This window comes from Colobus angolensis, unplaced genomic scaffold (assembly GCF_000951035.1).
Source record: "Colobus angolensis palliatus isolate OR3802 unplaced genomic scaffold, Cang.pa_1.0 Scaffold356, whole genome shotgun sequence".
NCBI lineage: Eukaryota > Metazoa > Chordata > Mammalia > Primates > Cercopithecidae > Colobus > Colobus angolensis.
The window spans coordinates 953,098-969,627 of NW_012116888.1; the positions used below are offsets into that span (position 1 = coordinate 953,098).

General features: G+C 42.1%; 1 protein-coding gene across 2 annotated transcripts in view; it reads right to left on the bottom strand.

Moving 5' to 3' along the window:
* The window catches only part of MERTK (MER proto-oncogene, tyrosine kinase), a 135,755-nt gene that overhangs the window by 64,086 nt on the left and 55,139 nt on the right, over positions 1-16,530 (bottom strand). For both annotated transcript variants that reach the window (XM_011953089.1, XM_011953088.1), the window contains exons 5-6: positions 5,270-5,356; positions 2,102-2,217 (exon numbers count right to left, since the gene is read on the bottom strand). In XM_011953089.1, coding sequence (XP_011808479.1) covers positions 2,102-2,217; positions 5,270-5,356 — 203 coding nt within the window. The remainder of the gene's footprint in view (positions 1-2,101; positions 2,218-5,269; positions 5,357-16,530) is intronic.

Consider the following 16,530-nt stretch of genomic DNA (forward strand, 5'->3'; position numbering starts at 1 on the left):
GAGGGGGAGGGGTAGGAGGAGGAGGACGACTTTCACACTTGTTCTAGAAGGTCAATATTACACTGATGCCAAAACCAGAAAAAGCTACCACAAGAAAACTACAGACAAATTAGATACAGACACAATTAGACAGTGGTAATGGCTGCACAACTCTTGAATATACTAAACACCATTAAATTGTACATTTTAAATAATGGGTGAATATTATGGTATATAAAATATATCTCAGCTGGGCATGGTGGTTCACACCTGTAATCCCAGCACTTTGGGAGGCCCAGGCTGGTGGATCACTTCAGGTCAGGAGTTCAAGACCAGCCTGGTCAACATGGTGAAACCCCATCTTTACTAAATGTACAAAAATTAGGTGGGTGTGGTGGCACTGGCCTGTAGTCCCAGCTATTCGGGAGGGTGAGGCAGGAGAATTGCTTGAACCCAGGAGGCAGAGGTTGCAGTGAGCCGAGATTGTGCCACTGCACTCCAGCCTGGGCAACAGAGTGAGATGTCGTCTCAAATTTTTTTTAAAAAACGTAAACTATATCTCCAAAAAAGGTGTTAAAAAAATCAATCACAAAAAAGGCCATTACTGGTGAGGAATTGTAGATGCAATAAGAATTCCTAACACTTAACAGTGCTTGGGAGGCTTACAAAAAAAAAAAAACTGAGCAAGAATTAAGAAAGGCTGGAGGCTGTGGGTGAGGGTGGAGGCTATTTTAGGGATAATACAGGCTTTTCCTCTTCAGGGAAGGAACAGCTGTTAGATAAGAGTTGGAGGCGTTAAGAACAGAGAAATTAATTTGACTACCAAGTAAAAACATCTAGTTGTCAACACAAAATTCTTTGAGCTGAGTTGGCCTGTGTCAAGTTAACATATTTTTAATTAATGAGACTAGATATTTAGTAAACTAATTCCTGACCCTACGATTAAGTACCAGGCAGAATGCATTCATACTTTTAGTGGATAGATAATTCCTGCATGTTCGGTAACCTGCTCCCAAATGCGATGACTCTCCTGAGATGGAAGAGCTGATGGTTCTGAGCGTCGCTTTAGGCATTGGAGCTTCCTGGGCTTGAGTTCTGGTTCTGCCACTCATAGGCTGTGTGAGTACTCTGAGCCTGCAGTGCTGGTGTGTTTTAAGATAATGTTTGCAAAGCCCCTGGGCCATTGTGGTCTCTTAGTAAACAGTTGTGTTACTGCCACCATTCTCATTTTTATGAAGTGAACACTCAAGAGCAGAGCTTACATCATGGGCAAGTTATCATTTTAGGATAGCTAATAGCATTGTTTCATACCTATTCTAGGCAGCAGTGAAAAATGTCTGAAGACTCCACAAGGCCTGTAATGCCCAGGATCCCCAGGTGACACTGGCTAAGGTGCTACGCTCAATAGCACAGACGACCTATCTTGTGCTGGCCCTTCTGTCCTTCATGGCCACCAGCCCAGGAGGAGCCACACTGGGGAGTGGCTGGCTTCTTCAACTCCTGGTCATAAGCGTGTGTTTTGGGACCTTAAAAATGAACTCTTCCTGGTCTTGACTGGGCACGGTGGCTCACGTCTGTAATCCCAGCACTTTGGGAGGCCGAGGAGAGCGGATCACCTGAGACTGGGAGTTCAAGACCAGCTTGACCAACACGGAGAAACCCCATCTCTACTAAAAACAAAATTATCCGGGCATGGTGGTGCATGTCTGTAATCTCAGCTACTCAGGAGGCTGAGGCAGGATAATCTTTGAACCCAGTGGAGGTTGCGGTGAGCCAAGATCACGCCATTGTACTCCAGCCTGGGCAGCAAGAACAAAACTTTGTCTAAAAAAAAAAAAAACAACAGAAGAAGAAGGACTCTCCCTGGCCTCATGATGCTCTCCTTTGGAAACCCATTTTGCTTCCGGTTGGGCCCTGAAACCTGCACAGGAAGGACACAGTGTCATGGGCAGAGCATGGACATGGAATGGTGCATGCATGCTGGACACTGAAGCAGGGAGGTCAGGGGACTCTGTACAGAGATGGAGAAATGCCCTCCGTGTCCATCCTTGGAAGGAAGAAAAATCCTTAGACCCACAGAGAGCGCCAAACCGCTACTTTCCCCTTTACCATGGAGCTTTACCTGAACGCTGCAATTCCTGAACGGGGAATATCCATCAAAACCAGGGACCCAGGAGATCAGAATGCTGTGTGCAGTGCTGTTATGGATGCTGACTTCAGTTGGTGGGGAGGGAATTGCTGCATAAAACAAAACACACACACACACACACAATTATAGATAATGACAGGCTACAGCTACCAAACAAATGCATTAATAAACGGAATTATGTTTTCAAGGGGAGCCTCCCCATGCCTGACGATAATTGTACCAGCCTGAGGATAAGTCTTCCAGTGAAGGGCCAAAGAAGTGGAACGCAGACCCACTGATGAAATGAGGAGGCCTTTGAACTGGAAAAGATGTGGAATACTCATGTCCTTTACGGAGTACATGTTCATGGATCCTACTGTGTGTACCTGACACAGTCATAGCTCTGCCCTCATGGAGCACACAGCCTGGTATAGGAGACCCACGTTAACTAAGAGCGCCCTGTCACCAGAAGAGAGGGGTGCCATAGGAGAGTATGTGCACGCATAAGTGTGCATGTGTATGTGTGCATGTGTAGGGGGAGAAGCTTTCCAGGCTGAGAAAACACTAAGAGTCGGTTCAAGCAAAAGAGCCAACTGCATCTGCTCGGGGAGGGGAGGAGGTGCGTGTCTCGCAAGGGTGTGCTACACCCTTGGCTACAGGTGGGTGAAGGGTACCTATTTCAGTTAGAATCCAAGAAGGATCTTAAATTTGGGGAATCTTATTGCTTTGTGCTGAATTTAATTCATAATAATAACCACACTTGTAATTTAAAATGAAGGCTAACATTTCGTGTGCTTACTATGTGCCAGACACTTTGAGGGCTTTCTTTTTTTTTTTTTTTTTGAGACGGAGTCTCGCTCTGTCGCCCAGGCTGGAGTGCAGTGGCCGGATCTCAGCTCACTGCAAGCTCCGCCTCCCGGGTTTACGCCATTCTCCTGCCTCAGCCTCCCGAATAGCTGGGACTACAGGCACCCGCCACCTCGCCCGGCTCGTTTTTTGTATTTTTTAGTAGAGATGGGGTTTCACCGTGTTAGCCAGGATGGTCTCGATCTCCTGACCTCGTGATCCGCCCGTCTCGGCCTCCCAAAGTGCTGGGATTTACAGGCTTGAGCCACCGCGCCCGGCCCGAGGGCTTTCTTTTATCATTCCTAGAATCCTATTAGAGAGATAGTCTTACAAGCCCCATTCACAGATAAGGAAACAGGATGAGAGAAGTTAAAGACTTGGCAAAGGTCACAGAGAGGTTGTAAGCAGTACAACGGGGACTTGAACTCTGGTCTGCCTGAACCTGGAGCTTGTGTCCCTCAACAGGACACTAGAGGCCTATTACCAAGGGCAGCAAGTAGACGGTGGGAACACCAGCAGGGACTGTAAGTCTGGTCTACCACCTGACCTGCTGTATGGCCCCAGGCACAGCTACACGCCCTGTCTACAACTACACACAGTTCTCTCCTCTATAAATGGGGAGAGTAACAGCACTGCTCCATGGAGCTGTGGTGAAGAATAAATGTGGGGAGCTGTGGATGAGGCCCCAGTGGGGGTGTGGTGAGGATGAAGGTAATGATGGAATGAGCAGGAGAGAAGGAGGAAGGTGTGTTAAGACCATATCAAGCGTGCCCTGGGGGCCACATATAGGAGTTTGGGTTTTGCTAGTAGAGGAGTGGGGAAGAGTAAGGTTTGACTCACTTTCCTCTGCAGATTATTTGTGGAACTGCCCTAAAGCATCTGCCTTTCCAGACCAAAAGTTGACCACATATGCCATAGGAATTATACATTAGAAGAAGAGAGTCTTGGTAGCTTTGATATAAATTTTACAATAAAAGAAAGCCAAAAACAGAAGTTTGGAGAATGATCTAATAGAACAAAATCTTAGCAGAGAGTCTGAAGCATAAAATTGAAGAAATGCTTCTCATTTTATATATTTTTAAATTTTAAGAAGTTTATACTTTATAAAAAAGTCTTTATAAACTCACACCCACTCATGAATTTTTGACATTCCCAACATGTCTTTTGGAAATCGTAATAATGGGAATTGTGATGAAGGAAGGAAGTTATACACTTCCTCCAGCAATAACTTTTAGTTTGGTTATTTTTTTATCCCAGTGAACTTTTAGGATATTCCCTTTCATAGCCTTTGTCCAGTTGATTTGCTGAAACTAAAATTAGCATCTTTTTTGAGCATAATTTCTTTTGTAATTTTGAATCTCTTTCTGTGTGTACCCAACCTTTAATCATTATTAAACAAGTTCTGCTTTTTCCTTGCACTGCTTCCCTAAGGACAAGAGGAAAGGAATATGAGCCAAATAATTACTTCTCAATATTTAAACTAAGATCAAATAGTAAAACATAAAGTTTGCTTGAATTTCTATGACACACTAAGGAGGATGATTTAATACGAGAAAAAAAGGTAGTATCTATTTGTAGGTTTTTCTTTTCTTTCAAATTTCAAGTTTAATACCTTTGATTACACAGAAGGAAAATAAGGTAGATTGGACTGAAATGTCTCCACTAGCCTGGAGGCCTTCAAATGTATGCTTTTAATTCTATTATCACAACTCACTGCCAAGCAAGCTCAGCCTAGTGAAATCCTAGCTCAGAGGAACCAAGAGGAAGAGGGAGTTTAGGAGGAAGAAGGATAGGAGCATTGGGCTCCAAAGAGTGATCTGCTCCCTGCTTTTCCTCTGTCTCCCTGAGTCAGTAGGTGGCAGAGACTCATGTCAGGCCTTGCTGACCTGGGAAGGACAGGGTCCATTTCCTAGAACATGCCCCAAGCCAGCCCCAGCTCTTCAACGGTTAATGAGTAGTTCAGGGTGGAAGAGGGAAAAGTGAAAACGGGAACTAAGAATGAGAAAACATTGTAGCTTATTTTCTTCTTGGAGTAAGCAGAGCTAAATGAGTGAATGTTTATCAAAGACCTATATGCCAGGCACTTCTGAATAATTTTACTTGTATTCAATCAATAAGCCTCAACAACAGGTTCTGTAATTATCTCCACTTTTCAGAGGACAACACTGACACCAAAGAGGAGAAGTGAGTTGTCCAAGGTCACAAAGAACATCAGTGAGAAAGCCAGGACCCACACCCAGGCAGCCGGCTGCAAGCTCATGCTGCGTCCTCACCAGCTCCCAGAACATGCATGGGGAACCTAGTCTTGCTGCTTACCTTTGATGTTGATCTGCACTCCCTTGGATACTGTCAGCCCTTTGTCATTGTGGGCCTCACAACTGAAGACCGCCATCTCCGTCAGGCCTGGAATGGAAGGAGACTCATGAGACCAGCAACAGAGAAACAGGCTGCTGTTCACCACAATTCTATGATTGTCTTTGCATTATGTTATTTCTTGGTTCATGGCTTTTGGGCATTAGGGTAAAGTTAATTTAAAAGGTGTGCTAGCTATGGAGAAACAAACCTGGGATTAAACACAAGGCACCAAGAGCAAGGCAGCCATGGGCCCAAAAGGCAGCTGCTTTCATTTATTCAGATCCTGAATAAATGAGACATTAGGTAATAAAACAGGATCATTTCGACTTTTACTGCAAATCGCTGGCCCCAATATTAAGGAAAGTGGGTTCTGAGGGTCACTTGATCCTGCTACCTATCCCCCCAGTACATACAGTGCCACTATGCTATGCATATTTCAGAATACCAGAAATAGCAAAATAAAAGCCACAGCTTAAAAATCTCAGATGTATTGCAATGAATCCTTTTTTAATAGTAAAAACTGGTCAATTCACAAGGATGTATTACATAAATGCAAGGCGTTATAACTAATTGAAGAGAAGACACTAGTGCTAAATGAAAAATTCTATCATTTCAGAGGTTTGAAGACATCTTTTAAAAATTGATTTATTAATTTTAAATAGGAAGACAAGTTACTCAGATCTTGTTTTCTAATGCCATTCTCCAATAAATGGAACCAGGGCTCTTGGAGAAATGGCTGATTCTCAGATTGGGGTAGGAAATATATGAGTCTGGAGTAAAATGTAAAACAAACACAACACACAACACACACACACACACACACACACACACACAGAGACAATGATGCGGCATGTCAAAGAGACACAGGAGCTAACTCAAAGAGTTCCCAATGGCCAAAGCTAGAACAATTTGAGCAAGAAAATAAAGTAGCTTTGGATTATAACCCAAAGAAGAAAAAAATATCCAGGAGTCTCTACTGATAGCAGTAAATAATTAGATAAACTGGAGAGAATAGACAAACGTTCTTGCAGAATAATTCCAAATAGTTTATTGGATATTCTGCCCTCAAAGAGGTGGAGCATAACTCCCCACTCCTTAATGGGCGGCATACTGTGATTCCTTCCAACAAGTACATTATGGAAAGAGAAAAAAAAAGAAAACTTTTGAGTGGAGAAACTGACAAACTACCTGAGCCAGATGATCAAGTGGTACATCATGTTGACAGAATGTACTCTTGGTAACAGGTGATGAAAATGTCACTTCACCTCTATGGTCTTCCTCCCGAGGACAAAAAAACCCCAGGCTAATCATGAAAAAAATACCAGTCAGTTCTATATTGTGGGACATTCTACAAAACACCTGACCAGCAAGACCTAAAACCTGTCAAGGTCATTAAAAACAAGGAAAGTTTGAGAAATTGTCACAGCCAAGAGGAGCCTAATAAGACATAGATGACTAAATGCAATGTGGCATCCTGGATGAGATCCTGGGATAGAAAAAGGACAGGAGGTAAAAAGCTAAGGAAATATCACTAAAGTATGGACCTTAGTTAATGATGAGGCATCCGTATTGATTCATTAATTGTAGCAGATGCACCACACTAATGTAAAATGCTAACAATAGGTGAAAGTGGGAGTGGGGCTTATGGGAAATCACTGTATTATCCCCAATGTTTCTCTATAAGTTTAAAACAATCTTAAAATTTGAATTTATTTATTTATTTCTTTATTTTGAGATTGAGACTCACTCTGTCGTTACCCAGGCTGGAGTGCAATGGCGCAATCCCGGCTCACTGCAACCTCCACCTCCTGAGTTCAAGGGATTCTCTTGCCTCGGTCTCCCGAGTAGCTGGGATTACAGGCGTGCACCACTGCGCCCAGCTAATTTTGCATTTTTAGTAGAGACAGGGTTTCACTATGTTGTCCAGGCTGGTCTTGAACTCCCAACCTCAGGTAATCTGCCTGCCTTGGCCTCCCAAAATGCTAGGATTACAGGTGTGAGCCACCGCACCCGGCCTGAATGGTTATTTTTTAAAACTACAACTATACAGTATATACTATTTAGTTGAATCTGGAAACTTCTATATCTGTGGCACACAAAAACATCATCTGGCACACAGTAGTATCTTCATAAAATTGTTGAAAATATGCCACCATTTGCTTCTTAGCAGAAAAACTTATTTTGTTTTCTTCTGTCTACATATGTAGGAAATTTTCCATCAGATATTTTTAAACTCAAAGCTTGTCACTAATAGAGTAATCAAATATTTGAAGAATGAAAGGGAAAAAACCTGCTGAGGGAAGCACAGCAGGCATCAGCCTAGAAAAGCTGTTCCTGGCCGGATGCCTGCGTGGCCTCGACTGTGCCTGGGCTGTAGTCAAGTGGCCACTACGTGGCAGAGGGCTGTAACTGGGAGAAGCTGTAGAAAAAATGCATATCTGATCCCTTTTATATTAGTACTTCTCCTGAAGGGTTAAATGTGCATAAAAAAGAAAATCAGTGCTGGTGGGTTTTTGATATTTTCCATCTCTAGATGGAAGGTGTCGCCAGTGTCTGCATTTTCCTGACTACACAGGGGTCCCCCAGGGAAAAACAAACCCATGCATCTCTGTCCTATGATTCGGTGGTAACCTTTCATTTCTTCAAAAATAACATTGTATTATACAGAGAATTGGACAGATACTTCACAGCATCTTAATTTTCCAAGATGAGGAATACTTCCCTCCGACTGGAGGAAAACCCTAAGCTGGATTGCTTAATTAAATTCTCTTGAAAATTTAAAGTGCTAAGAAACAAAAACTCCCAGTAGGTCACTTCCTCTCAAGTGAGACATGAAACTGCTACTAGTTTGTGTAGTGAATTAGAAAATATTTACTGCACTGAGGAGGAATATTTCTCTCATATCCATTACACCCATACCTGTAAAAGGATCCCTGTGATACTCTGCCTCGGGGTCTTTATATCTTGTGCTTGTATTCCTCCCAGAGAATTTTGAAAAATATATGTGGCCTCTCACACATTTTGAAGTTTGCATCCTTAAATTTTTCATAATTTAAACAGTTTCAAAGAATGTAATTTGAGGTACCTTAAATATCTTGACACCAACACCCAGTGAAACGACTGTTCCCCAGCAGCAGGAAGTTTTCCTCCATGACTCTTCTACCACCCCCAAGAATTTCATCCTAATGGTACACATTTGAAAGTGGAAATGGCACACATTTGAAAGTTTTTGCTTAAACCATAGGAACTTACTGGCAACAAAAATATACATATACCTTGAAATTGCAAAAATATTTTCTTCTGAATTGATTATACTCACTATTAGGATGCAACTGATCAGACTATATTTAAGTGATTCTTAAACATAAGTACAACTTTATTGGAAAGGCAACTCCTTCGCTGGACAAAATTTGGAATTTTCTTTTCTTTTTTTTTGAGACTGAGATTCGCTCTGTTACCCAGGCTAGAGTGCAATGGCATGATCTCGGCTCACTGCAACCTCCGCCTCTCAGGTTCAAGCGATTCTCCTGCCTTGGTCTCCCAAGTAGCTGGGATTACAGGTACGCACCACCATGCCTGGCTAATTTTTGTATTTTTAGTGGAGACAGGCTTTCACCATGTTGGCCAGGCTGGTCTTGAACTCCTGACCTCAGGTGATCTGCCCGCCTCAGCCTCCCATAGTGCTGGGATTACAGGCGTGAGCCACCGCCCCCACCAAAATTTGGAATTTTCTGTCTATGTGACAGTTTGGAAATTTCTTAACTCCAAGACATGCACCCAGCAGCCATTCTCAAAATGTGGTCAAGAAACTTCTGGGGATTCCAGAGACCCTTTCAGTAGTCCTCAGAGTCAAAACTATTTTAATAATAATAATAATATATTACTTGCTCTTTTAATTCTCATTATCTCAGGAATGTATGATGGAATTTTCCAAAAGAATTTTCCAGAGGCTATACGGTACATGATGATGCCACAGCACAGATGTATTAGCCAATGAAATGTATACTTGCGTATTTTTGTGTTTTAAAAGTTTTCAGTTTTAATTTCTAATTCAGTAAATACAGATAGATATGACCCACATAAACAAGAACTCTGGTTCTTGATAATTTATGACTGTAAAAGGATCTTGAGGCTAAGCACAGTGGCTCACTCCTGTAATCCCAGCACTTTAGGAGGCTGAGGCAGGAGGATCACTTGAGTCCAGAAGTTCGAGAGTTACAGTCCAGAAGTTGCCCCAGCCTGGGGCAACATAGAGAAATCAAATCTCTACAAAAAATACAGAAACTAGCTGAGTGTTGTGACATGCGCCTGTAGTCCCAGCTACTTGGGAGGTTGAGATGGCTGAATCACCTGAGCCTAGGAGGTTGAGGCTGCAGTGAGCACTCCAGCCTGGGTGACAGAGTGAGGCCCTGTCACACACACACACACACACACACACACACACACACACACAAGGATCTTGAGACCAAAGCATTGAGAACTGATGCCTCATCGTGGTGATTCTAGACAGGTGAGAGAGGTCTTTTTTCTTTTGTAATGCAAGGAAGAGATGAAAGGAAAACAGGAGGTGGAAAGGGAGAACTGACGAAGTATCCGGACTTTGGGCACTTTGTCAAGCATTGATTTTAAGAAAGAAGATAAATACAGGATGAAGATGAAGAGACACTGATCCCTCTAAGGTGTCTGTGCTCTGCTGATCACTGTTTCATGGTGAGGCCTCTGACACTTTGATTTTCAAGCCTTGGCATCACTTTTAACCTTCCAGATCCTAAGCTCCCAAGTGAGATGCCCATTTCATCCACAAGGCTGCATGAACTTGCAAAACCTGGCTTATATTTAGAAAAACTGGCTTTGGCTCAATCAGAAGATACAGGAAGTTACTAACTTATCCTTTTTATATATTGGAGGAGACATCTGCAGGTTAAAATTAGTCATCTGACTTCAATTATTCTTATCAAAACTCTTAGGAAACCCTTGAATACAAACTACAAAATCACATTGCAAACTTGTCATAAGGGGAAGAGCCAGCCCTATGGCAAAACAGGAGGTTTATTTCACTGAGATCCATTATCCAGTTATAGATCCTATAATAGGATCCTGTAGTAGCAGTAGCAGAATTCAGGCCCAGTGGTCTTCATTCCTATCAGGCTTATCAACACTGAAAGGGAAACATTATCACAGAACATGACTTCAGGACAAATGGACAGTCATTTCTCCTGTGTGCTTCTTTTCATAGTGCACACAAGGTCAAAAAAACAATCTATAGCAAATGTCCTAGCACAAGACACCTACACCAAATCTGAATTGCCTGGCAGTAACCACACAATGTATTAAAACAGTTTACAAGGTCAGGTGGTTAGCGCCCATATGCCGGCAGAGAGAAGAGGAAACTGGTTCAAACCAAAGGTAACTTTCTCCAAAACTAGATGGCACTTAGGCCAAATATAGTCTTCTTTGCTTAATTTTTTCTGCTAAACTTTCATGGCTTAACAGCACTGGCTTCCCAGCTAGACACTCGTTTATAAGCCTTGATGGACCATAGCAATGAGTGTACACTAGGAGAAGACAGCTCCCTCTCACTCACCAGTTCTCTCTCTGAGGATAAACAATAACTACCAGACTGGAATAGATCTTGACATTTTATAGCCCCAAACCCTTGTGACTTTCCAGGGAGAAAAAGCATCCACCTCCTTAAGTCTCCACCCCACCACCCACTCTATCCTGAATGGTCCCGGGCACTGGAACCCCCACAATCTCCTGAGCCAGTTCCTCTTCTAGTGGGTAGGTCATCCCCCTTATAGTAATTTCCCCTTTTCACCCAACTCCATTATGATGGTTCATGCCCCTCTTGCTTGGTCGTCTGCTGGTTTGAGAAAAGATATTTATGACACAGCTCTGAAACATATTTTTAAGGAACATTCAGTAACAGAATGTTCCCTTGAGGGAAGAACAATCGGATTGCTGAGGGAGCAACTCTTAAGAGCACAGTTGAGCCTGTTCTTTGAGTTCTCAATTAAGCAATCCTGCAAATTAACTAGATAAACAATTCTGTCCCTGCTTTTTTTTTTTCCCCTTGTGTCCATCTTTCTACCAAAAGAAGCAACAAATGGAAGATTATGCTGCGTAAGTGAGGTAACTTCTTAACTTGGACCTCTCTATCTGCTCTGCATTCATCCACTTGACAAATATTTACTGAGTATTTACTACAAGCCAGACATTTTTTCCAGAAACTTTGGATATATCCACGAATAAAACAAAGATCCCCTCCCTTACAGAGCTCACATTTTCAGGGAGGGAAATGGGCAATATATAATAACCTTGATAAAAAAGTAAGATGTATGATATGTTAGAAGGTGATAAGTACTATGGAAAAATAGAAGACCATCAGAGGGTCAGGATGGGTGGGGAAACAAGCTGTAATTTTAAATGATGGGTGGGGGGCGTCGGAGGTGGTTCCTTGAGAAATGACCTCTGAGGAAAGAGTAGGGGTGAGGAAAGGGGCCAAGTTGATACTTGGGGGTCTGGGGAGGTTCTAGGCAGAGGGAACATGTGGGAGAGGCCTTTGCCTGTTTCTCTTGTTGGGTGGCAAACCCAGAGCTCTGAGCAGACGGCTGGTATGATTTGACTTGTATCAGGATTGCTCCAGCTGTCATATGGAGAATAGACCTTAAGAAGACTGGTCTCTTAATAGTTCCAAATGTTTTTCTAATACGTAAGATGGGTATGAGAAAACGCCTAACTAGCCTGAGCAACATAGTGAGATCCTGTCTCTACAAAAAATTTGAAAAAAGCTGCTTATCCCTGTAGTCCTAGCTACTTGGGACGCTGAGGTGGGAGGATTTGCTTGAGTGCAGGAGTTTTGAGGTTACAATGAGTAGAGATGGTGCCACTGCATATCCGCCTGGGTGACAAAGCAAGACAATAACAAAACTGCCTAATTATCACAGCTTGCTATGTGATTCAAAGTAATTCTTTACAGAAAGTACTGTGGGCATTACGAACTAATTTGTATAAATTCTAGTTATTATTACTCTTTCTATTATTACAAGGATAGTAATAATTTTATCCAACTAACTAAAACAAAAGCTTGCTTAGCTGTTTCCTAGATGTGGATTTAAACATAAAATGAGCATTTTTTTTTAAAAAGAAAAGCCTGAAAGATCAATGCAAGCCCACCACTGTTAACAGAAAGGCAGGTCAAAATTGGCAATGAGTTAGTAACTTATTGCATATAAAAATAAAAACAAAATATAAAAAATTTAAAAATATATGCCAGAGCTGGAGCTCTTACCTGCTAACTTATAAAGCACTCCATCATTGAACACCATGAAGCTAAAGCTCTTTGCAGTTCTGCTCTTTATTTTGTGATTTGGTTTTGCCCATGATAAAAATTCTTTAAAAAAGAAACTTTTTATTTTGAAATATCTTTAGACTTACAAGAAGTTGCAAAAATAGCAGAGTTACTGTGCACCCTTCACCCAGCTTTACCCAATGATAAGATCTTACATAACCATGGTACAATGATCAAAACAGGAAAGTGACTTTGGTACAACAGTATTAACTAAAATACAGGCCTTACTAAGATTTTTACCAGTTTCTGCTTTGTTTTATTTTGGGGGGAAGAATGAGTGTATAGGTTTATGAAATTTTATGACAGGTACAGATTTGTGGCTACACAACTGTTCCATCACCAAAAAGAAGCTCCCTCATTCTACCCCTTAAAGGAACATCCTATCCCCAAACCTAACCCCTGAAATTGTTGATATGTTCTCCATTACCAAAATTTTGTCCTTTTGAGAATGTTATCTAAATGGAATCATACAGCACACAACCTTTGAGACTGGCTTTGTTCACTCAGAATAATGTCCTTTAGACAAATTACTTCTTTGCTCATGTTCCTTAAAGAAAGCTCATACAACACAGAGGAAAAATAAAAACTTGTATCAAGAGGGAAAAGGCATATGACCTTCCCATTCATAAACAATGCTTGCTCAAAGCAGTCCAAACAATTGGCTATTTAAACCAATTAGCATTCCCTCAGTAGAAGGGGCCAGCAAAGTTTACTTAGGGGTCAATTGCAGATAGAATGGCGTCTCCCTGCCAACACTCACTGCTTTATTTACATCAGCATGTCAGGGGCGGCTGCCCAGCACAAAGCCCCCAAAAGCCGACCTCAGCACCCACCTCCTCACACATGAATTACTGGGAGGGACTCAGGTATCAAACTAAAGCTTCCTCAAAATTAAAAATATATTTAATTAAAAATAACTTTTTACACAGTTCTTTTGTAACGTTACAAAATGCAGACACAAGGGAACAGTCAGCAACTAGCTGACTTGAGAGTAACTCCTGTGAGCCCAGCACAATTCCCACATTCAGCAGCCTGGGCTCCACACCCTTCCTCCCCGGACTTATTTTAGCCTTTTGGGTCTACAGAATGGACATTAAAGATCCTGTTCTATTAATTTCGCAGGACCGGCTGGAGATATAAATGAGAAAAGAGATAAGAATTTAAATTTAAAAATAATTTTATAAATACAAGTTACTTCATTATCATGATGTCCCTTTGTCCCAGTGATAGGACCTAAAACTCAGGGACTATCTGTAATTAATTTGTTTGTTCATTAGTTCATTCATTCATTCATTCACATAGTTCTTACGTGCCAGGTGCTGTGCTGGGTGATGGGGCTAACCTAACCAATAAATCATACATAATAATCACCTGATTAGTAAGTCTTCTTGGAGGCCTGACAAATAGATGGAGGGTTTGTGCTTCAATGCAATGGGGAAGAGGCCTTGTGAATACACAGACAAGGAGGTGACCAGGAAGGTTTTCAGAGGAGAACCATGATCTGTGTGTCAGGTGAACGGGGGCTTGTCAGACAATGAGAAGGCAGCTTGGCAAGAAGGCACAGTGCACTCATAGGCCTGCAAAAAGCTCATCAGGCCTCCCAAGCAGGTGCCTTTGCAGGTGAGGCAGGCAGAGACCCTGGGAAAGTTAGGCTGAAGCCCCAGTGGGTCTCAGACTTCAGGGTAAAATGGTAGATTTTAACCTGCATGTAGTGGGGAGTCATGCCAGGAACGAGAAACTTTATTTTAGGAGAACCTCTTTAATCACAAGGTGGAGCATCACTCACTATGGTGGTGGGGTAGGGGGAAGAGAACAAGAAAGCTGGGACCATAGGCAAGAGGTGACAGCAACAGTCCTAGCAATGAACCAGGAAAGCCTGAATTAAGGCCATGGTGGTGGAACTGCAGCACAACTGACATTTGAGAACAATGTACAGGGCCGGGCACAGTGGTTCACACCTGTAGTCCCAGCACTTTGGGAGGCCAAGGTGGGTAGATCACCTGAGTTCAGGAGTTAAAGACTAGCCTGGCCAACATGGTGAAACCCCATCTCTACAAAAATACAAAAATGAGCCAGGCATGATGGTGGATGCCTGTAATCCCAGCTGCTTGAGAGGCTGAGGCAGGAGAATCCCTTGAACCCGGGAGGCGGAGGTTGCAGTGAGCACAGATCACACCATTGCACTGCAGCCTGGGTGACAGAGCAAAACTCCATCTCAAAAAAAAAAAAAGAGAGAGAGAACAATATACAAATCTTGGTGATGATTGTTGGATGGGCAAGAGAAGAATCTGGGGAAGTTTCAGGTTTCTGGCTTGAATATAAGATTACTCCTCCAGACCTTCACTTCACTGTATAGCACCAGCTAGACCATCTTCACTATCAAACAGGCATTTAATAAATATGTCACTAAGAAAAATAAAGTCAGCAGCCCCACTTTCCAAACCCTTCACAAATAGAAAAACTGCCTGAGCAGTACAGTATACTGCATATTCATTTAGAAACTAGAATTTCAACTCAGCAGTTTAAGTAAGAGTTCTTCATTTACAGACACGTTTGTCACTACTCTGAAAACTCTAGAAAAGCTGGTGAAGTGTTAGTGAGGATTTCCACTATCATGGTTCAGTTTTTGGTTTTTGGTACCCGATGGCCCCTGATGGAGAGTGAAGTCATCATGTGCACCCACATTCGGAAGCACCTTCAGGTGAATGCTGCTGCAGGTGCTCTCCTACTGGTCATTTCTACAACTACCACATTTCAGGCACTGAACCAGACCCCTGAATATGCGGCCAAAAAACCTTCAGTTCCTGCCTTCTAGAGGCCCCCTGGTCTCATGGAAACAGGTGGAGGCGTAAATCAGATATTCTGATAGATGAGAGTATTTGCCATCAGACTGACAAAAAGTCAAGACTGAATACTGTGTGTATGTGATACAGGGTGCATATTACCATATTCTACTAAAAAGATTGCCAACTTGCAAGATCTTTTTGGAGGGAGATTAGAATGTATTAAAAATTAAAATATGCTCACTTTTCCCTTCAATTCCCATTTAGATATCCCTCCTAAAGAAATCCTGATGGTGCTCGCTTTGGCAGCACATACACTAAAACTGGAACAATAACAGAGAAGATTCGTGTGGAGCCATTGCCCTGACGGCACGTGGCATTGTGGATTCCATGAGTGTGTACGGTGGGAAAGCACCACACTCGGTACCACCACCCCGTGCACTGGTCAGCTGGACAAGTTTTAGAAGACTATTATGAACATTTTTGGAGCCTAAGTTTTGGCTCATTTGTTGGATCAGTGCATGTAAGAATTTGGTGAAATGCAAATGAACAAATAGTTCTTGCTCCTGTGACCAACAGGCTGTATGCTACAGTTCTATTCTGACTGTTCAGATTTTTAAGGATGATTGGATTAGGCTTCCCTGCTGTCTGGGTCTGTCTCCTAAACTTTTCAGATCATCATGTAATTCCAGTGACTCTTTTAAAGGGTGCTAATGATTTGAACACTGTCAGATTGATTCCAGCTAAACCTAGTAGTCCACCTTGAGAATTTTCATGTAACACCCTGGAAAAAAATGTGAGCCCAAATCTTCTCTACCAAAGGAAAAAAAAAAAAAACAAAAACTTAAAATTTCAAAAAGTAAAATTAAATTGTAAAGAATTTGAAATGCAAAACAGGTGGCCGTTGTAAGGGTAGAACTGACCTTTTAGAAATAAATCAGATCTCCAAGCTAAGACTAACTACAGCCTTGGGTATTAAAATAATTTGCAGATCTTGTCACACAAACACACTTCTAATTTCTGAGAAAATATACAGAAAAGTTATAAACAGACATGGACAGATTTTGTCCCTATTTTTATAAAACATG